This window comes from Excalfactoria chinensis, chromosome 1, assembly GCF_039878825.1.
Source record: "Excalfactoria chinensis isolate bCotChi1 chromosome 1, bCotChi1.hap2, whole genome shotgun sequence".
In the NCBI taxonomy this organism is placed as follows: Eukaryota; Metazoa; Chordata; class Aves; order Galliformes; family Phasianidae; genus Excalfactoria; species Excalfactoria chinensis.
Genome location: NC_092825.1, coordinates 32,736,289 through 32,758,527, shown reverse-complemented (window position 1 = coordinate 32,758,527; position 22,239 = coordinate 32,736,289). Strand labels below are relative to the sequence as shown.

At 38.9% G+C, this 22,239-nt stretch overlaps 1 protein-coding gene across 17 annotated transcripts in view; it reads left to right on the top strand.

The window, feature by feature from the left end:
• GRIP1 (glutamate receptor interacting protein 1) overlaps window positions 1-22,239 on the top strand; it is a 297,390-nt gene that overhangs the window by 150,121 nt on the left and 125,030 nt on the right. For 2 of the 17 annotated variants that reach the window (XM_072327131.1, XM_072327115.1), the window contains exon 1: window positions 179-374. The exons of 13 other annotated variants lie outside the window; for them this stretch is intronic. In XM_072327131.1, the coding sequence (XP_072183232.1) occupies window positions 320-374 (55 nt within the window). In that variant the 5' untranslated portion in view covers window positions 179-319. Of the gene's footprint in view, window positions 1-101; window positions 375-22,239 lie in introns of those variants that run through there. 2 more of the 17 variants (XM_072327186.1, XM_072327138.1) reach the window with 2 other exon arrangements.

Genomic DNA, 22,239 nt, shown 5'->3' with positions numbered 1-22,239 from the left:
TGGAGGGGAATGTGGGAATAAGCTCCCAGTGATCCCAGTGTTGTGTGCATCGGGATGCTCTGTAGCTTTTAGAGCAATGCTGCTGTGTCAGGCAGGGAGCTGGCTGTGCAGGTGGTGGCGGTGGTCGCAGCAAGCGGCACAGCCGTGCTGGATGCCACGGGTCTGATCTCTGCATCAGCCAGGAGGAATTAAGCTCTGTCACTCCCCGCTGGGGCTACCTTTCTCCTGGTATGTGCGTGAGGAATTCATACGCTGCTGCTGCTTCATTCAGCAGAGCAGAGCCCCGCGTGCGCTGTGCCAGGGAAGGCAGCGAGCAAGAATGATAGCTGTCTCTTTCAAATGCCGCTGTCAAATTCTGAGGAGACTTACTAAAGGTAACGTGCTTTCCTTGTTATTCGTTCGGTGGCTCTGGTGCAGCCTTCCAGCAACGCAGCCTAATGTTTGTACTTTTTAATGTGACTGTCCTTACAATTTATTGGCAGGCAACAAAGAACTCTGGATATGGTGAGGTGTAGGGGCTCTTTCAGCTAAAATCCTCTAATGTCCCATGCTGTGTTCCTGTCAGCAGAATGCGTTCATGTTTTCTCTCTTCTCTCTTTTTTCAGCTGCTAACAGCAGATTTTTTTCTCTAAGTCAAGAGCTAAAGTTATTATGGGATGTAATTGTTCTCTATTTCTGCAGACCTCTCAGAGGAGTCTCTAGTGCCTTGGTGCATGCTCTGTCTTACCTTGAACAGCTAGCAGGGGTATTCAGGACCTATATCCAGGATGAATTTCTCTCATCTCATGTCTTTCCTAAGCTATTTCTGTGTATGCGGAGCCAAGAAATGTTCATGAGATGAGGTACAAATAGCACAGTGTGTGGTTTCTTCAGGGCTGCACCAGCAGGTCACGCTTAGGAAGTTAATTTGCCTGTTTAGTAGCGTGTGTTTGCTGTTACTGTAAATCTTTGTTGTCTCCAGTTTTATCACTCAGAACTTTAAAATACTCTTTGAATCTCATTGTGAGTCCCAAATGATCATTGGAGCAGCTCTCTAAAAACCTGTCTGGATGAGACACTTTACCTCTGTGGAATTAAAAGAATTTTAAAACATAACTTCTTTATTTTAAATCCTATTTAGTAAGTAATCCTTTCCTCCTCTGTGTAAAAAGGTTATATTGATTGTTTGGGAGTTTTGGCTTTTGCTTTTTTTTCCCCCTCCTTATAAACTTCCAACATTGTAGTAATGTTATGTCTGCAAATCAGAACCTTTTGGTGTTTAGCTTTGGTACCGTGAAGCAGTTAGTGCCCATTCCTGTGCAGCTGTAATCACGTTCATATGTAAAAGAAACTGTTTGCATCAGCCTAGCTTGAAAATTCAGAAATCTGTGAGTATTAATCAATATAGCTCAGAATCGATTAGTATTTTATTTTACAGAAGCATGAAAGAGTAGCATGCTAATAACAGCGAGGTCAGTAATGGGGAAAGAGAAGAATATATTAATCAAACTTGTATAATGCATTTTCCTGTTCTTTAGATTGCCGTATGGAGCCACTATATAGTTGAAAACATGAAATAAAATATTTATTAATCATCCCTTCCTCTGTAGATTTGCTTCTCTTTCAAATCTGTGCTGGATAATATCTCTTTTTCCTCATACGTTATGGATGTTTCTATTCTGATAGCTTTATTGTACATTTATCAAGCTACAAGTAAGCATTTTTTCTTTTCCTGATTTGAGGAAGAGAACCTGATGTCTATATAAGACAGATGTGGACTCTAATTTACTCTCTCACTGATGAGAGTTGTTGCTTCACTTAGAAACAGTTTCCCTGGAATAATCAATATTCCTCTACATCATATCCATCTTAATTCTTTCACACTTCCATCATTCAGCAGAACTCAGGCTGGTGGTTTTTGCCTTTGAAATGATCTTAAAGTCCTTTGAGACTCCTCGCTCCTTCCACTCCTGGAGGATGGTAGGGTACCACTGAATTTTTTTGCATTAGAGGTTTGCCTTATGTTCGCCTTAGTACTGGTAGTCCATACAAACCCCAAACAATCTAGGGCTGTGCTCATATATTCTTTTGTAAGCTTAAAGCGTGCCAGATCTGAACTGTCCTAATTGACAGCTGCCTGAATTTTCACCACTTTAAGTAAAACCTTTGTTCTTTTGAAGAACTCCTCTGCATGCCTTGGCCTTGGCTTTTGCATCTCAAGCTCCAGCTAGGCACGGCTCAGTGTAGTCAGGATATCAATGGACAGTGTTGGCCTTCTGCATTGTTAGCGTGGAGGAAACTCTCTTGCCTACAACCTGCCATCTCCTTATCAACTGGGAGAACCTCCTCCAAATCTTGGGATTTGCTCTGAAGGCAGTCTTCCTTGATTTAGTTTTCTCCCTCAGTACTTTCCCCCCAGCTTGTTTCTGCTGGTGTCTTTTCATTTAAGTGAATCCTGTACTTTTGTGCAGTTGCCCTAGATCAATTCTTTGCCATCTCTTAGTTCCTGCCACATGGGAAAATAAATAGGTGAACAGTAAGGTATTTGATAAGTCTTCTGTTAACAGAAGTTATATATGCAGTTAATTGTACATCAAAAAAGGGAAATATCTGCTTTCATTTATTGTGCATGTCATTTTTCATGCCTGTCTTGACGAAGTAAGCTTGCAACTTCATTTCTTGTTCTTTCAGAAGATAAGGATGTAAACTGAAATGTCTCATCTGGGCAGCTGGAGACTATCCAAAAGCAATTCTTCCCAACAGGGAGATGTTCAGGCAATATTGTGTTTTACAACAATTACACTCCCCTTTTCCTGTGCTTCATCTTAACCTTTCAAAGGAAAAGGCAGAGCTGTGTCTCTTTGGATTGTTTTACATGCTTAATTTTTAATTTAAAGTTCTCTGAAAGTAGTGTCTTGAAGTGAGCTGAGTGAATTCCAAAGCAGAAATACCCCATAGCTGTGAGCACTGCAGCCCTTTGTAAAACCTGTGACCCACAGCTTCTTCTCCTTCCTATAGACATGAGAGCCAGACCCTTCAGTGTGAAAGCACTGACCTCTGTTATCCCAATCTTAAGATCACATTGATGTGAATGTTTTGTCTCATCCATCCTCAGCCCTCAAACCTATATGAAGTCTGGGATGCCATAGACACACTGACACAGCCTTAATGCAGCAGTTTCTTACTTCAGCCCTGTCTTCATCTCCTTCTCCTTTTCTCAGTGGCAGCCTCAACCTGAGGAGCTCCTACTTCAGCTCCTGTTTTATGTTGCTCTCCATGGGCCAGCCTTACACAGCATGATGGAGATCAGGGCTGACCATGCCACAGCTCCCCTGCTCTCAGTTTCGCCTCATCAGACAACCCCTTCCTTTCCAAGTCAGCTGATCTGCAGCCATACTTAAAGTCTGCTTCATTTTTTCCTCACTATTTTCCAGTGAATAAACATCACTGGTTTCCTTCCTGGTCCTTTTTCCCTGCCACCACAGGCCCGTGCTGTGTTGCCTGTTTGGTTACAAGGACTACTGTCTTTACCAGGGTAGCTGTGCGTCAGAGCTTTTCCCATAGTACTGGGAAAATCTCCCCTGTTCTTAGGGATAAAGTATGTGGCAAGAGTACACAACGGGGCTTTATCCAGAAAATTTAAAACACTGAGAGATTAGTTCCCGTAATGTGTACTCTTTTCAGTACCTCAGTTTGGTGAGCCATTACTTTGAAGCGCAGTACATTTTCAGTAATGACGTGATACGTTAGGTGAAGCTCTGTATTTGTATCTATTAACAAGCACTTGTGGAGAAAGAAGTTTAATTTGTTGATGTAATTTTTAAGAAAGATACTGTGTGAGACGGTTATCACATATGTGCTAAGACATGACTGAATTTAGATCTGGTCTATCTGCTTAACAAACAATCCATTTTCTGCACTAGTGTGGTGTTTCTATGCTACTTTCCAGTTATGCGATTATTATTTTTTTAATAGTTAAAATGTTTATGGTGAATGGGAGTTTGCTCTGCTGTTACCTATTCTCCTTCATGCCTAAATCTGTGATACTTTTACCTTTGAGATGAACTACTGTTGTCTTGGTCTCTTTTTAGTTGTGGTTATCTATATGGAGATAATATGGAGATTATGGATAAGCTCTGTATGGAGATAATATATCTCTATTTGGAGATAATATATGTGTATATATTAAGCAACGTTGAAGAAGAAGTGGTTAAGTGGTTCTGAAGAGAAAAGGAATCTTCTCTGTCATACTACTAGGGTTTGCAGTGAGGTTTGTTCAATTTGTATATGTTCTTTTATTTTTATTTATTTTTTTGTCTCTTTCCATCCCAAAAGGGCAAGGTAAGCCAAAAGCTATATTACGATTATGAGTTGGTAGCCATTTTAGTAGACCTCCCTATGAAAAATATTGGACAGAGGGAGAATGGTAGCTTATCTTTGGACCAGTGAAATACAAGGAATGACAATTTTAAGTTGTGAGCACAAAGACCCGTGTACTCTTAGTACAGCTGCTGGAGTTGTGGCATGGTTTTTCCCCCCAGATTTATTTCTGTAGTACCTTGGGTGCTGAGCAATATGCTATGCACACTGAAGGGTCTGTGGTAGTCACTTACATTGAGTACATGTGGTAAATCAAAATTGCACGATTTACAGTAGTTATGTTAAGTAAAACTGTAGTACAATAGTAAAAAGTTGTGGAAATATGTAAGCCAGTCAGGTTTACAGCTAAATTAGCCACTTTATAGATTTAAAATTGCCTTTCAAGCAGTGCATTACAAAGTCTTGGCTGTCATTAATTTATGTGTGGACAAGTTTGGTTTTTCCTTTATTATGGCCAAGAACAGATCATTTAGGAAGCCCTGTTCCTCAATCTATCTACTGTTTAAAGTTGCTTAAAGAAAAGTGTCTCTTGTTAGAGGCAGAAATGCATTTTTTTTTTAAGAACTCAGATCAGTGAAGTTATTCTGAATATCATTGTAATGGAAACTGTACGAGAACACTGATAAAGATGTCAGCTGCTGTTACATAGCTTGCAGAAGAAGGAGCTGAGTGGTCTGCCTTTCAGCTGGCACAGCTTTATAGTGCATCTTCAAGATGAATTATCACCCGCTGCACATACAGATCCTTTTGGCAGACATAGATTTTTATGCTCTCAATATGTTTCCAATACAGTGAGATAAAGGAGCCCAAAAGGCAGGATGGCCCACTCCTATTTACAAGATGATCGGTTACGTAAAAGCTGGCTAGGGATCTAAGGCACTGAAGGTAACTGGGTTTCAGTTAGAATATGTTTTGTGCACAAGCAACTGCAAGAACAACCTCAGAGCTTCTTTTTAAAAGCATAAATTAAAATGATGCTAGGGTCTTGGACAGGTGGTTGTACCTTTTTACAAACACGCCCTAGTTGTGACAGCAAATTACCAGCCTGTACTTTGTTTTTAATAGCAATATGAACTATGTGGTCTCTTTTTGTCATAGAGTGACCTTTAAAAATACTAGTTCACAGAAATAGCATTCAGTCAACAGCTTGCACTGAATGAATCACAAGTATCAATATCTGTAAGGACTTCTGAACATGGTTTGGTTCCCTAACTTTCTAGAATTAGTTCTGAATATTTGGAAAACTTAAGTATGCTGAGAAGTTCTATAAATTGTCAGTAAGTATAGATTTGGTGGCTTTATACATTCAGTTGCGGTTTTGGAAATCCCCAGCAATGCCACTATCAGCACGTGCTGCAGGAGAAGGGGCCAGAGGGGAGACTCATAGACAAGTCTGTCAGTAAGAGAAGTTTTGTTGATGACGCTTCTCTTAAGGTTTAGAGTCCAGTTGAAAACAACACCACCACTTGGACTTCAGTTTTTTTCTACTGAAAAGACTGTTTTTCAGATAAGAAAATGTAGGCAAAGCATGCCCATGTGACCCACAGGTCAATAGCAGGTTTGGGTAAAAGCCAGGCCTCCTTGCTCCTTTTCCTGCATCAGCACAGCTATGGTTGCTGAAGTTGGGTAGAGACTATGACAGAGCAGAGCAGGCTGCATGATCACTTCCCTTCCAGATTTTTCACCCGTTCTATCTTTTTATTTGCACTTGAGAGTGCCTTTAGCCAGGATTGTTTTAAAGATGCTTTGAAAGGATAAGTCTTTTCATTATGATCTCTGAAGGAAAGGGGGAGAGATTAATTTTTAAGATGTTTCTTTTGTAATTGCTGTTGAGGTTTTCCAGTGCAGCATGTATGTAGAACAAAAGAACCAATTTTATTACATTTAATGAGCACTAGTTGTTTGCAATATTGTCTTTTTGTTCAAAAGAATTCTTTGAACGTGCAATTACAAGGAGAAGGGAGAAAAAAAGGTTCTCTCTTCTTCAGCAAGCTGATGGCAGTTCACAAGTTCAAGCAATATTTCTTCACTGCTAATATATTCAGGAAATGGCAAACTGTTTATTAATTATTCAGGATGATCTAAAGTACAGCAGCATACTAACCAATCTGTGCAGAACTCTGACAGAGAAGACAGCCATAAAATTACTTCCCAAACCAAGCACGTGTTACTTACAGTAGTAGCACTGCTGCAGTCCCGATGGTCTGAGGACGTGTGTGGCAGGAGCTCTGGGGAGAAATTCTCTCTTTTAGATAAGCTGACATAATTGCATGTAGATGCCTGTGAGATGTGAAAAGAAAGCCCCAACCAATTATATAAAGAGATTATAAGAGCCCGTTAGCTATCTGATATGTATCAGATATTTGCATCTGATATGACAGCTATGACATCTGTTGCACATAGAAGAAGTAGGGATGGTTTGAGTGTTTTTCCAAACATGTTTGGGTTTGCAGGAATTGGGTCAGTCACGCAAATTCTTGGCTTCTTCTTGCTGAACTTCTTCAAGAGGAGTCTGGCAGGTGTCCTTGGCTTTGTGCCTTGGCCCCACCTGGATGATGGATGTGGCTGAACTCACAAAAATATTCTTAAGAAAATGAAAGAAATGTATATTATATGTGGCAATTTCTAGGCTTTCCAAATAATAATTGAAGGTATTCAAAAAGTAGTTTATTAATGAGTGGATCCAGCTGTAATATAAGCACAGGCAACACATTTGAGCTGTAGATGGTGGAACCCTGTGCTGGCTCATGAGTGGCATCACGAATATTCTTTAGAACAGCAGAACTGCTATAGAGAGACCATAAAGAAACCCGTTAGAAGTGTGCTACACGTTTCATGATTTCATCTTCAGTGCCATCATTTTTTCCAATAGTTCCAGCAGATATCAGAGGGCAGAGACTCATAAGCTCCCAAGTGTGACTCCAGGGAGCTGTGCCATGATGGCATTTGATTCCCCTCCGCTGTTCTGGCAGTGCTGACATGCTTTTGCTGCTGGAAAGCTCGGTTGTAGGCTCTTCATGTCAGAGGGTAAGTTTTTTTCCCATCAGTGCAGCTTGTATCATCCCACCAAACAGGTGAAAGTACAAGCAAAGTGGTGGGAGTGGGGGTGGGCTTCTCCCTCCTTGGAAGTTACACCACCAGATGGTTGTCCAGAAGTGTCAAGTTCATGTGAGTTTTGAGCAAAGTAAAGTTCTTTAGTAGTGTTTTTAATGTTGCTTTATGTACATTTTTAATGTTGTTTTCTGTTAACTTTGGAAGAAAGTACAAGTATAAAAATTTGAGTCTTTCAGAATTATTAGGAATGTAAGTGGTGGGACCTCATGTGTCTCGTGTTACTACAGGCACTATGTAATTCTTTCTTGTGAATGTATGAAGTGCTATGTTAAAGATGCCAGTCCCCATTCTTCTTTTGGAGTGTTGTAGAATATAACTCCTCAAATATTTAGGAGCCTTTTAAGACTTTAGCTTCAACATATTCAGCCCAGGGCAAAGGCTGAAAGAAAGCTTCAGCCTAAGGGAAGACATTCAGGTTTTAGAGAGAGGGGCAGTTATGTAAGACTCCATTGCAACCTCTGCCTCCCATCCCTTGAACTACTTAACTTAGTTTTTATTAATGCTTTTGGGAATGGTGTCTTCAGTTGAAAAAGAGGTTTCCCTACAAGTATATTGTAGCAGAAATGTTGCTCCATGGTGATAAAAAAGACTAGGTATAATTTTGTCAGGAAAACATGTTTCTGGAAACAAGGCATGATCTACTAGGCTTACAAATACCAGTTATTCAAGTGACTGACCATAGTGTGTTGGCCAGTGTTACCAATAAAATACAACTTAAATCCCCAGTACTTCTGAAGGAAAAAATTACACTTTAATGAGCTAGAATTAACAACTCTGAAACACTGATAGAAAACATTTCTGATATCCAGATTTCTTTTTCCTACATCGAACATGTTGTGAGTGGAGCTTTGCATAGATATTGTGGGCAAGATGTTATGTATATCACAGCCAGTCATCGATAACAAAGGTGAAATTTCATATCACACTGTGAGACTTAAGTTGATATATCACTGTCTTCTTGGCAGTCGAAAGGAGGGAAGCTTTTGAGTATTTTAAGTCTTCTTGGGACAGAGTGAATGTTCTTGTTCTTCAGTAACGTGCTTGTGTACATGTACATACAGTTGTGTAGATATTTTGTTGTTGTTGTAGCACCTGTGCGTTCCATTTTGGTGAACAAATTATCACAGTCCTTGTTCCACTGACCTACACTGAGTTCGTAATTGGGAGAAAACAGATCCCCCCCCCCAAAAAAAAAAATCTTGCAAATAAATTGCATGCGTCAAAAAGAAACAAACATAAATGTTGAAAATAATTGTTATTTTCTCAATGAATGAGAAGGAGTAGAGAAAAAAAGTAATTCTGTGTTAAGTTTTATTTTATGAGTTTTCATATGTCACACAGAAGTTTGATTTTCGGTGAGGGAGGAAGGTGAGGGGTTCTCTGGGACGCATCTTGTCTCCACTGTCACTCTAGAGCTGTTTAATACAATGATAGAAGTGCCTGGCTGCCACTTCTACACGATATTATGGAACTCTCAAGGCAGCAGGGAGCCCTTCCAAATGCCAGCGGAAGCAAGTTACACCTTGAGAAGCTTTGGAGCTCTCTTTGTAGAAGAATACAATTCCCTCTTCTGTGCTTCTGATGTGACCTATGTCAGGGTAGTTTGGGTAAGGCCATCAAACCACCAGCAGCATGAGATTCTGCAAACTTAAGTCTGAGATTCACCTCTTAGGCACTGTATGGGAAACTGGTAATCACAGCCTGAACCTCTGATTAATCAGCTGAGGCAAGTGTCGGGTCAGCTGTGGGAGCACAGGAGAGGGTAATTCAGCTGTGCTCCCGGAAGGGGTGGAGCTTGACTCTACCTCTTCTACACTTAATTTAAGGGCTGACCACCACTAAAGCAACACCTCTTTGAGATTGCTCCTTTCTGGAGATCAGATAACCAGCCTTAGCATCTTCCAGCTAGACTGAAGACATCCATATTGGTGAGTTTTTCCTACAGATAGCCTTTTTGGATATATATCACCATCGTTCTTGTATTACTACTAACTTTGTATTACTTCTACCTTACAACTACCATCCTTGTATTATTCCCACCTTACAGGCACATATGCTATGTAATGTTGCATCACAGATGCTCTGTGTTGGCTGACAACTGCATTGACATAGTAGTGTTAGCCTCAGGGAGCAAGGCTGACTTATCTTCATTGTATCTCTGTGTGGAGATTTTCTTTGTGTGGTGTAATCTACAGTCTCTTTTCATTTAGTTCCTATGAAAGTGTGAGTTGTTTGTCCTTATTCTTCATGGGATTTACACCCTCACAGTTTAAACAGCCTGAGAGCTTGGACTGGTTGGGATGTGATGCAATATACTCAGTACAGAGCTTTGTTACAGTCTTAAAGAAATCTGATATGCTTCTCAATTTAAGCCATGAGTCAAATTGTATTTAATGGTTCTAGCCAATCAGTTTAACTTCAAGTACATATTTCAGACCTTTTGTGTTGTTCTACGCTGCTTTTTAGTTGTATTGGGTGTGTTTTATTCTGGCTATCAAACACACCACCTTTACATTTGCAAATAAGCAAATAGACAGAAGATGTCACACAGGTGTTAAGAAGTGAATCCAGGCTATGTCTTTTTCACTGTTCCCCCACAGTTTAGGAACTTTCACTCTTAATGATTTCTGTCACTGGACAGCAGAAGAGATTGGATCTCTTAGATTCCAGCATTCTTTGTAGCATTTTGAAGTGTTTTGCATGGTGTTGTGCATATGTCAGCTTGAGAACTGTAGATCAGCGTGCAGAAGCAATGGCTGAGTTTGTCAATAGTTTAAGTGAAGCCTGGAGGAGCAAAAAAAGTGACTGAAGTGCATCCATGGGACACCAGGTTCATATAAACAACTTTGATGTTAAATTGACTCTTTTGTTTTTCTGCTGTTTTTGCCTTTAAAATACAGAATTTATAGTTGGTTATGTCAAGAAGAAAGGTTTTTTTAATTTGTTTTTCCAGGTCAGGTGTACAAAGAGGAAAAAATATACCAGTACATGGTGTTTTTTACTTCACATGATTCTGTGTTCAGTGAAAGTTCAGAGCCCAAAATCTAAATAGCCTTTGTGAATAAAAGGGTCTAGTCTTTTTTTTGTCTAGTCAGCATTGCTCTTGGTGCTGCTGAAAGAGGATGGATTGCTGCCTAAGAAGAAATGGGCCAGGTATTTTCCACTGAGCTGTCCCACAGAAGGTAGCACCCAGCACTACTGTGCTTCCATTTGCATGTTCATTCACTGCTTGAGAAGTTTCTCTGCTTCAAGTATTGCTCAGGAATTACTCTGGAGCCAAAAAATTACTGTAACGAGCTCCCTCTCGACTTACATTTAATCATAATTAGTCTTAGAGCAATGAAGTTAATGCAATTTCCTCTGATCCTTTTCACAGCAAATGCTGCTATCAGTGTCAGCATAAAAAAGGAAATATCAGAGGGATGATACTGGGGAAAAAAGACTCTATTGTTTTGGTTTCAAAATAAAGAAAAAAGCAAGGTAGATGGCAAAGAAGAGGAATGTAGCCCTGAGTGCTAGCTGTTAGAATGGGAAAAGCTTTCATAGGCCAGTAGTATTCATGATCCTATGCTAGGTTCTGAAGTTTTCTTGATGCTTCAGGAATATAGAATGGTTTGGGTTGGAAGAGACCTTTAAGATCATCTATTTCCAACCTCCTTACTATGGACAAGGACACCTCTCACTCAGAGCCCCATCCATCCTGGCCTTGAATGCTTCCAGGGAGAGGGTATCCACAACCTTGCTGGGCAGCCTGTCTCAGTGTCTCACCACTTTCACAGAAAAGGATTTCTTCCTAATATCTAGTCAAAAATCTACTCTCTTCCAGTTTAAAGCAGTTTCCCTTCATCCTATCACTACAAGACTTTCAAAAAGTCCCTCCCCAGCTTTCCTGTAGGCCTTCTTCAGGTACTGGAAGTCTGCTATAAGATTTCCCTAAAGAGAGTTAGGGCTCTTCAGCCTGTCAGCATCTTTTTGTTTGAACAACTATAAATGAATTTCTAGTTTTATTGTGGCTTTACTTTGTATTATTTCTTTATTTTCCCTCACTGAAGAGTTTAGCAATTGAGAGATGTGATCAGAGCACACAATGACCACTAAACTAGTAATAAAAATTACTAGAGGCTGAGCACATGGTTGAGAAGCCTGTACTCTTCATTTCCCTAGTTTGAACCACAGTGACTTTTTGTGTGTGCATACCCAAGGAAAGGTAAGCTTAATAATGAAACATATTTTCAGCCTGTCACATCCCACCTATGAAGGGAGAGATGGGTGTCTGAATTTGCAAGTCCCCCCCACCTTCAGTCAGATTAAGGTAAAATGATACTCATGGTCCAAACACAATCATCAATTTTAATGAGAATCTCTGTACTACAATTATTTTACAAGTATTGGCACTCTTACGATTGTACCTGTCTAAGCAGTGCACAGATGAAGTGTTTTCCATTGGTCTGCTACACAGTTGAGCAATTTATTATCTGAAAGAGTTTTCAGATTTTCTTTGTCAATACAGTTTTCTGGGTTGTTTTTTTTCCAGCTGATCAATAGTTGTTGCTTTTTTCTCTCTTTTTTCCCCCCAGTTGTTGACAGAGATTTAACTATGTTCCCTAGTTTGAGAATCATCTTAGAATTTACTTTTCCTGCCTGGCTGTTAGGTCTTGTAGTTCACTGTGAGTGACTGTGAAGAAAGATGGAAAAAACAGTAATTTAAACAAAGGTAATTGTGCTGCTTAATTGCAAACAAAGTATTATCTAATCTGTTGAACATCTACACCGCTTGTCTTTTGAGGCATGTACAGCTATGATACCTGGAGCTTATGCTTTAACAGATTGGGGCAGAAGAATATTTGATAATGGTATTAACAAACAGGCTAAAGCTGGTTATTGTTCAGAAGCAAAGTTTAGGATCAACAGACATAGGTTAACTACAAAGCTGAGTATGTGGTACCAACTGACTCTTACAAAATTGTCATGAGCAGTTTACAAACTCAAAGAGAAAGTCTCTGTATGATTCCACTGGAACGTAATGATGTAATGGCTGGTGTCATTGGAAACATACTTTGTATAAGCTGAATGATATGAAAAAGGTCAGCTTTGCAAAGCTGCAGTGACTTCTGAAACTAAATCTAGATTTAAGGTCTATATAGTTTAACTGAGTTAAAATACTTTAAGTTGAAGGAGCTTATATAAGCTTCAGGCTGAACTAATGTTACTCAGCATGCGGCCCATGGGCTCTGAATAGCACAGGGAACTGGAAAGAAATCAAGTAAAGCAAGCTTAAATTCAGCATTTAATTTTCCTTATTGTGGAAAACATTAAAGCTCCATAAATTGTTTAAAAAAACTGAGAAAGTATGTATTTGTGTATGTATGTGTGTGCTTAAGTACAGACATATGTAGATACATGCATGCAAAAGCTATTAAACTTGCACTACTGAAACGAAAGATTAAAAGTAGTATGGTAGATCAAATCCCAAGTAATAACAATTTTTATTTTACAAAAAGAGATTTGCATGATACAGTCAGGAATAATTCTAAATTTTAATTTCCTTAAGAGAGTGAGGTAAATCTACAGTCTAGAACTGCAGTATTCTCGTAGTATTTTCTGCAACCAATTGCATTTGAGTTGTTGCATACCTGAATAAGGAAAGATGAATTTTTAATATACTGATGCATAGTTTAAAAAGAAATACTGCAGTACCAGGAAGAGTGTATCAAGGCACTCAAATAGTCAGTCTCAAATTTCTGACTTTTATGTAAGGTCTGAAGTTTAAAGAGTAAAGGAAAAAAAATGCTGTTGTTCCAATTTAGATACTATATATGAAATAGGTAAAGTAGCTTATGTAGTACATAGGAAAAGATGAATAAAGTTGCAGTTGCTCTGCAAACATCTTAAAGGCAGTGATAGTTAATGCACTCTCTTCTTTCTTAGGTGTGAAGATGAAGAAAATCAAATCTACTATTTCAAAATCAACTTTGTCTTAAGTAGGAAGAATAGCTAACATAGCTTGTATGAGCTAAAGGGAAAGCATGGTCAGATTAAAGCTTCTTTGTCCTCATTTATGACGAGGATATCATCAGGATTATTCAAGAATATTCTTGTGCAGAGTGTGAAACTCCTGCCCATGTTATTATCTGTTCAGCTGAAATACAAAGAATTTATGGTAATTTATTCTCTCTGCTGGTTTTCATTACAGGGATTTTTGTTCTTGGTAAGCCTCTCCTGCAAAGGGGAATAGTCTTCCCGTAAATGTAGGTTTTGTGACTCGAATCCACAGGGAGCATCTGTCTGATTTGGAGTTACTAATGGATTCAGCATATTACTGGAGCATTTGCTCATCTAATGCCGCCTTCTTGAATTGTGAACTGCATTGAGGTTTTGTTCTTGGCCTCCTTCTCAACTGCTTCTCTCACAGTTTCTGTGCCAATGACTGCATCCAAATCTTTCACTGTTTCTGATCTTACTGTCTCAGAGCTTGATTTTTTGAAAGCATTCTGTGTATTTCCTCAAATAAAGTTTAAACTGTGGGTAAAATCGTGGACAAAATTTGTCTGAAGCAGTTCCTTCAGGATCCTGCAGTGGAAGTGGATCTGGATTTGGTGGTGTAAACTGACCTGGCTGAGAGAGCTTCAGTCTTCCTAGAGGACAGAGGGGCTGGGTGAGACTCAGAAGGGATTTAGAGCCACTGGTTCCCATTTGAAATGGATCTGACCCTTGATAATGGTTTGGCTGAAGAGCAGCATCATTCTCTGCAATGGAGACAGGCTGGGGAGTGAGCAGCTGCCTGATGGTTAAAGGTGGGAGAACATTTCAGCTGCTCCTAATGAACCTTTTGCATTTAGTATAGGTCAAAAATAATAGCTTTGATTTTTGGGAGGTGGTAATTGACTCACTTTTTCTCTGGATGATACCTAGGTCATTTCCAGCTGTAATGCTGCAGGTAACAGTGTAAAGTAGACATGATAATTCATCATACAGCTTTAGCTGGAGAAATGCACTGGGTTTTACTGAGTATTCACTAGTCTAAATTCTTTAAGAGATCTGCTGTCCTTTGTCTTTTAATGCCTCTCTGTTCTTTAACCTGTCACATTATGAAAGGTCACTGCTATATCTGGCTGTAATTTATCAAGGTTTAATAAATTATTAGTGGATATTTTAACAAGTTGTTAATATGTGGTTATGTTGATCAAGCTTATTTATACCAATGTTTTATAATGCTTTCAACCATTATTATTATTATTATTATTATTATTATTACTGATATGACAGATATCTGTCAAATAAATAAGTCAAATAAGAAAGCATAAGCAGTGCCATAGCATGAGGTATGACTTGAGCCTTTGCTCTTTCAGGGGTTTTTTGAAGCCCTTTTTGTAAGATGTTCTTTGTGTGGAATTCTGCAGCTTTTGATTGGAAAGTTGTATTACTTGGCTGTTTTAGAAATTTAGTTAAAATGTTACCTGCAAAATTAATGTTGACTTCTTTTTTTTTTTTTATTGGAGTACCCCATTTTAGTGTCCATTTTCTTCTGTGTTTATTTCTAAATGATCTGAATGCAGGACTTCAGTGTTTACTGAGTTCACAGATAATACTAAGCTAGGAGGAGCTGTTGATTCCTTTGTGGGTAGAGAGGCCTTGGAGAGAAATCTTGGTAGCCTAGAGGGTTTTCTCCATCCCAAATACATAATCTGGACTTCAGTGTAGACTAAGGGAGAAGTGGCTGGAGAGCAGCCCTGCAAAAAGGCATCTGGTTGGTGAGTTGGAGTCAGCAGGGTGCCCTGCGGCCAAAAGGGCCAACCATACCCTGGAGTGCACCAGGCCCGGTGCTGTGAGCTGGGCAGGTCATCCCACTCTGCTCTGAGTTGTGCAGCCTCACCTTGAGCATTGTGTGCTGGTTTAGGCATTACAATATGAGAAGGACATTGAAATGTTAGAGACCATCCAAAGGAGGGCTGCAAAGATGGAGAAGGAGCTAGAGGGCAAGATCTATGATGAGCAGCTGTGGTCCCTAGGTGTTCTCAGAGCAGAGGAGTTGAGGGGAGGCCTCATGGTGGCTGCACACCCTGCACAGGGAGTGGAGAGGCAGCGCTGAGCTCTGCTCCGTGTGACAGTGACGTGGCCTGAGGGAACAGCATGGAGCTGTGTCAGGGGAGGGACAGCTGGGGGTGAGGGCAGCACAAGGCAGTGGGCACAGCCCTGAGTGCTGGAGCTTAAGGAGTGTTTGGACAATGCTCTCAGATGCAGGGTTTGATGTTGGGTGATGCTGTGTGGAGCTGGAGTTGGACTTAGTGGTCCCTATGGGTCCCTTCCAACTCAGGGTTTTCTGAATCTATTGTAATTTAATTTTTGAGTTTGTGTTCTAGCAAACGATGCCTTGCTTCAGCCACTTCTCAAATGATCATTTTAGTACAGCTGTAGTATGTTATTTCAGGAGTGAAAGATACCGTGAAACAGAATCTCTGCCATTCCTATCTCTGCAGCCTGGCTGCTGTAAAATATTTATATGTGTGTATATATATATATGTATACAGGTGTATTTTTTTTATTCTACACAAATCAAGTACCTTTCTGACTGAACTCTTAAACTGTCAGTCTTCAAACTTTAGTGGTTATGTTTCTTCATCTATTTTTATTTGGAACATCTTCCAGCGCTTCCAGGTAGATGTATTTCAGACTGATAATGTTCTTACAAGGCAATAATTTGGGATACCAATGAGAACTGATGCTCATCACTTTATGCACTGGAATTATTACGTAGAGTTCATCATTCTCTTGTGATGGGTTTTTTGGCTGACATCATAACCTGTTGACTGAAACTCTTTCATTACAAAAAATTGGTAACTTCATTTTTTGGGATGGATCCACAGCTATACTCTTCATGTTCTTCTGAGTTGAATGTATTTTCTCTTCAGATGTGATTTTACAGATTCCTTGGCAAAAATAAATTTTACTCAGTGTTCCATCCTCTAACACGTTCTTAATGTTATTCTTATGTATGGGGAAAATGAAAAAAGAATAAGGGTAAGGACAGGGAATAGTGAGAGAATCATGGTGATTTTTGTTGTTGTTGTTCTTTATGTTTATTTATCATTTTCCTCAAAATAGTGAACTGTAACACTTTGTTTTGAGAGAGGATCAGTTAGGAGAACCGTGGCAATGACCTTTACAAGGATGGACAAGAATCTTCTGATCTACTTGGAAGTAGTTCCATGACCATGCCCCATCTAGACTACCTGACATCACTTACTGCTGCACATTTTGTTACTCAGTTATTTGGCAGAGAGCTCTTGGTTTTTTGACGTTTTAGCACTTGGTGATTCTGTTTCTTCTTTCTGTATCTGAGATCTTATCTTGAAAAAAGTTAACAGAGAATTTTTTTTAGTATTACATGCTCCTTTGTTACTCAAGGGAATCTCTTAAGAGTAAAATGCATCTTGTAACTGATTCTTCAAATCCTAAAGTAATGTCATGGTAGTAATGAATTTAAAATAGGAACTGTTAGGTTGGTTTTTTGTTGTTTGTGAGTGTAGATGCCAGCATTTTTTTTTTCTTGATTGCTGTGCAGACGATCTCAAATTAACAGATACTATTTTTGTAGTATGAAACTGGTTGATGCTTGTCCCTTAAGGCAAGTACAGATATATATTAAAGAAGTTTAGGTGATAGCTTCCTTGTGCATCGCATGCTCATTTCTTCTCTCTGGAGATTTTTCTCCTTTCTCAAGATAAACTTGGGCAGGTCCTATTTAGATGTGTGTACTGTAAATCTTTATGTATTGAACAAAATCCAAGGAAAGAATGAAGAGCTGTAGTCAGGCCACATCCACTTCATTCTCATCAGTTCCCATAGATTCAGAGCTTTTTTTCCAGTCTCTTTTCTTCTGGTCTCTATAGATGTTACAGATCAGACATCTGGATACAACCACTGGACAGAAGGCTGCAAAAATCCTTTTATGCTTATCTTCCCCGTAATTTTCTTGGTTTTGTAGCCTTGTTAAGAGAAGGGAAGAAATGTTACCATATGTAGTAGTTTGCATCTGACCTGGGGTACCATGGTTTTGTTTCAGGACATTGCCATTGAGTTTGGTTCTGACTTCTCCTAAGTAGTTTCTTTTCACCTTATAGTTTATTTGTGGAAGATGCGTCCATTGTTTTAGGAGCTGAAGAATAATTGCGGTTGTGAATAGTTGTTCCATATCTACGTGTGACATCATATAAAATAATGTAGTTCTCTCACATACGTGGAATAGTTCATTTTTCATATATAAACTTCAAAGTTCCATTCCAACATGTATATTGTTCAGAAGGACACTTCTAATCATGTCTTTTGACAGGAGGATTGAGCCAAAGTTATTTTCTTAAATGTATCATTAAGCACTAGTATGGATTTTCATTGCTTTTTGTCAAATTGTGATATAAGTGCTATCAAGTAGTTGGGAATATCTTTACTTTTCTGGGGAATATACAGTTATCCTTGTCACCCCAAAACTTCAAACTGCACGTTTTGTTTATTTTCTGCCTCCTAATTCTCTGCTCAGTAGTGCACAATTCCTATCCAGTGCCAACTTTGGAAATTGTGGAGGATGCTCAAGCCAAGGGTTGAAAGAAGAGTGAATGCAAATACCATATTGCTGCAATAATCTTTATAAGGACAGATATGAAAAAGAAGTGTAAGTACAAATTAGGTTAATAGGAAAGACACACTGCATTAACTTACACCCTGTTAGCAGTTTCACCGTTTCTAAAAGGATGCATTCATTGCTATATCAATTTAATAGACTAATGCCAAAGTGCAGTTCTCTTTCCTTTATTATTTCTCACTTGCTTGTGGTGCTAGGATTGCCTCTGCCAGTTTGTCCAGTCTTTGGTGTTTTTCTAAAATGCACTCGGAACGGCAGCAAGCTCCTTCTTCAAAAGCACCAAATTCTCTCTTTCTCTGCTTTGTTTTGAGGTAAGCTCAGCTTTGTACATCTGATCTGTTACATACAGCGTGGAAATGCATCTGATTAAATTCTTCCCAACTATGCATCTTATTAATTAAGACACTAAATATAACACTGTAAATTGCTAGGATTTGTTTAAAAAAGAAAAAGAAACAAATGAAGATAATTGAAAAATACTGCTGAATATGTTTGTATTGTGCATAGTTTGGTAAGCTGACTCATAAAAAGCTGCAATTGTTTAATAGCTGTAATCCTGTAAAATTATTTTCTCAGTGGAAAGCTGCTGGGAGCTGGTTATGCTGTTGAACTTTCTTCATCTGCGCATTAAAATGTAAATTCTCACCTTGGATTGTGTAGAAAGCCTTTTCATAGAATCAGAGTGAAATTAGGTGTGACAGTTGATGGTGATTAATCACCAGTTATTCACTTGAAATAGTTTTGTTTCTCAGTGTTGAAAAAATAGGCTTCTGTGAAGAGTGGGAAACATCAACCATATTTCTGCAATATCTGAAAGACAGGAAGCATGTCAAGTTAATGCATGCTTTTGTATTTTATTTCAAGGTGATGGTGACCTTTCTTCTGTTACTTGAAAAAACAGGCAGTGAGGTGGGGAGAGTGTCACAGAACCATCTGAGTTGAAAGATGGCTGGCAAATCAGTCTGTCCAGAAAGCACAGTCTTGGAAAGATTTTTCATAGCCTCCCAGTCTCGTTGTGTGTAGGTATCAAAAATAATTAAGAACCTTAATAAATGCACTTGATAAATTCACAGCCCTCCTCTTAAACTCTGAATTTAACTTCAGAGTGCAGGACGCAGTAGTAGTGAAGCACTACATGGGGGTCAGTCTCTCTACCAGCTGGGGGTTGGCACAGGGCTCAGCACTGGAAGACATTTCTATGTCTGTGAAATTTACTGGGACCTAACTGAAAAATTGCTTCTGTGCATGCATAAGTAGTTCTTGGGCACAAATTGAATAGCGCAGACACTTTGAAGGAAATTACTATACAATTTTAAGTGATGACATTTTACTTTTCAGTAAAGATTGCCAGCCTTTTTTAACATTGGCATTTCTGCTCTGCAACAGGTGAAGGAGTGCAGCGTGTAGGGCTTTTGTGTGCAATCTGAGCTGCAGTTAAATACTTCCAGGCCGTACAAAGGGGCAACCTTTCAAAGGTTTAGGTGAAAGATTTGGAACAAGGTCAAATTCAGCTTCATAGCTGGTTTAGGTAGGGTTTGATTCTGAAAGTGGCTTCATAAGAACCTGAAAAAAAGCATCCCTTTTAAAATATTTGTGTTTAACTGAAATAGTAGAACTTGTTTGGGGGAAAAAAAATTGCATGAAAGTGGGTACTGAGAATGTTATTATAAAAGGAAACATATTGACTTTTTTCGAAAAAGCATTTTGCTGTCATTCCCACTTGGCTTCTTCAGAGTGATGTTGGTAGTGTGAATCTGATGACTGTGTTAACAACTGTGAAATGCAGGTCATTACGGAGATTAGGCTGGCAGCCAGTTGCATCCTTACTGCCTGTCAGTCTTCTGTGCTTGGTAAATTATGAAGTACTGCAGGAGATGTAGCCGTATGTTTTAATAATTCTTGAAGACTTCTCAAGGATATTCTAATAGGCTAAAACAAACATTTCTAATGCTGTAGTAGGGCTCTCAATTTGAGAGAATATGTAACCACAGAACCGTAGATCTCCATTGCCAGAAATGATTAATGAGAGTGGTTGACATTGTTCTCATGCAAACGTAATTACTGGCAGGAAGAAGAAGCTCTTCATTATGCATTCTGCCTCTGTCTTTTCCATGGCTTTGCAGCATTATGCTTACACACCACTTATGACTGTACTTTGTATTTGCTGAAAACCTGTCTACCATATTTATGTGGATATTAAAACAGTGAACATGCACCTGTTGCTCAGACATGTGGATGGATATAGACATGAATGCACAAACTGGGGTGTCCACGCATACTAGTTGTAGCGTGTTTCTGAGCATCCTGAGAGATGCTCTGATCTGAGCATATGACAGAACTAGTTAAAGGCCAAATCAGTCTGAAGTGAATAGTGAAACTACTATGAAAGAACGTAGCAAACTTTCTTTATGGCATTCGTTACACGCTTGGGGAGCTTTTACAGAAGCATGCATTGAGCACAAGGCCAATGTTTGGCACATGGCAAGTGTTGTATTTGTGAACCCTCAGGAGTCCCCCTGCCTTATTTATGTGTGAGCATCCAGTTTGGCCACAATCGCTCAGACCCTGCTACGTTTCAGGGTTACACAGTAGGAAAAAAAGAAATACTGATTTCTATAGATCAGAGCAAAAAGTATTTACTCACGGTTTGAAATTTAATAAAGCTACTATTAGGTGTTTCTGCAAGTCATACTTTTACTTGCTAATATTCCATTCCATGGTTTAGGTTTTTCCCACTTTCTTGAAGCAAACTTCTTTTTTAGGAAACGGTAGGAATTTTACTATGATTTTAGTGAACTCAGGTTTTCAAAGCCTTCTACTCAAAAGAGTTTGACACTTGTTTCTCTCCTCTGCAAAACCTCAGGAGGGTAGGACATGCTGCATATTGTAAGATTTCCTCCTTGCTCTTATTTGAAAATGATGGCTTTGTGAATGCAAACATAAGCTGTCACCTATCCTCTTTTTAAGCACTGGATTCATTGTTTATTTCTTTTTTTCTATGAACTATATGAGATTCTTTGTAATTTTTCAGTGTTTCAGACTTTTCCAAAGATTGATGTTCAGAGAGGAAGTATATTTGCAGAAACTATAAACCATGAGATGGTGGTCTGGCTTTGAGTCTCTTCTAGTGTAAGCCTCTGGGAGTTCTGGTGATAAGGAAATGGCAATGATGAAGCTGTTTCCATATTCCATATCATGTTTAATTAGTAAGTTCATTTTAACAGCTTTTGGATGAAAATCACCAGCCAAGTTTGTGTTTGACAGATTAACTTGAGGCATCTCTCCTCCTTATAAAATTATTGATTTCCATTCCCTCTAATACATATGCTGCTATAAAAACATGCCATGTTTAAGCTTTAGAAAACTGCTATTTTTTAATTAGCACCGGTTTCAGATATTAGAGGACCTAAAAGCCATTATGAGGTCTTGAAGTTGGTACCCAGTTTTGTTGTTGAATCTATCCCTTAGGCTGTTTTGAATCTCATTGGTGATATTTTATATTCTGTGGTGCAATAAAAACAAATGTGGCTTCAGTTGGCATTTGTCTTTATAGAACATGGCAGATGCAAAGTGCATCTCTCAAAGATTTGAAGTTCATTGGTTTTTGTCTGCATAAATGTTATGTGGGTGTTTAACTACTAACATTCAGCTGTCTAGGATAAGGTATAATGGAAGTTGCGTCCTTGCCAGTTCAACAATTCTTGCAAGGCATTTCTGAGTATACATTTGTATAATGGAAGATAGAACTGTTTATAAATGTTTTTTGAAATCATTTTGCTGTGATGTTTTACAGTTAGTATTCATAAACAGAATTTCGACCTCCCCTCCAATTCAGGGTATCATTTAGGAACACAGAACTAAATACATCTCACTGACTTTGAGTTACAAAGTTCTCCAACTACTTCCTTTGGAAATAATACCTGTGTACCTACCATTTTATGGTTCTGTTAGATTCTGAGCTATTTCAGCGGAAAAGGGAAGATAGCTTTGTAGAGGCTTTTCTGACCTCATCACTCTTTAACTTATATGAGTGTTGGAAGCTTAAGTTGTGGTTAGACAGTTATCATTTTCACCATAATGTATTTTATTAACACAGTTTCATCAAGAGAGGATAAACCTCTGTTAGGGGA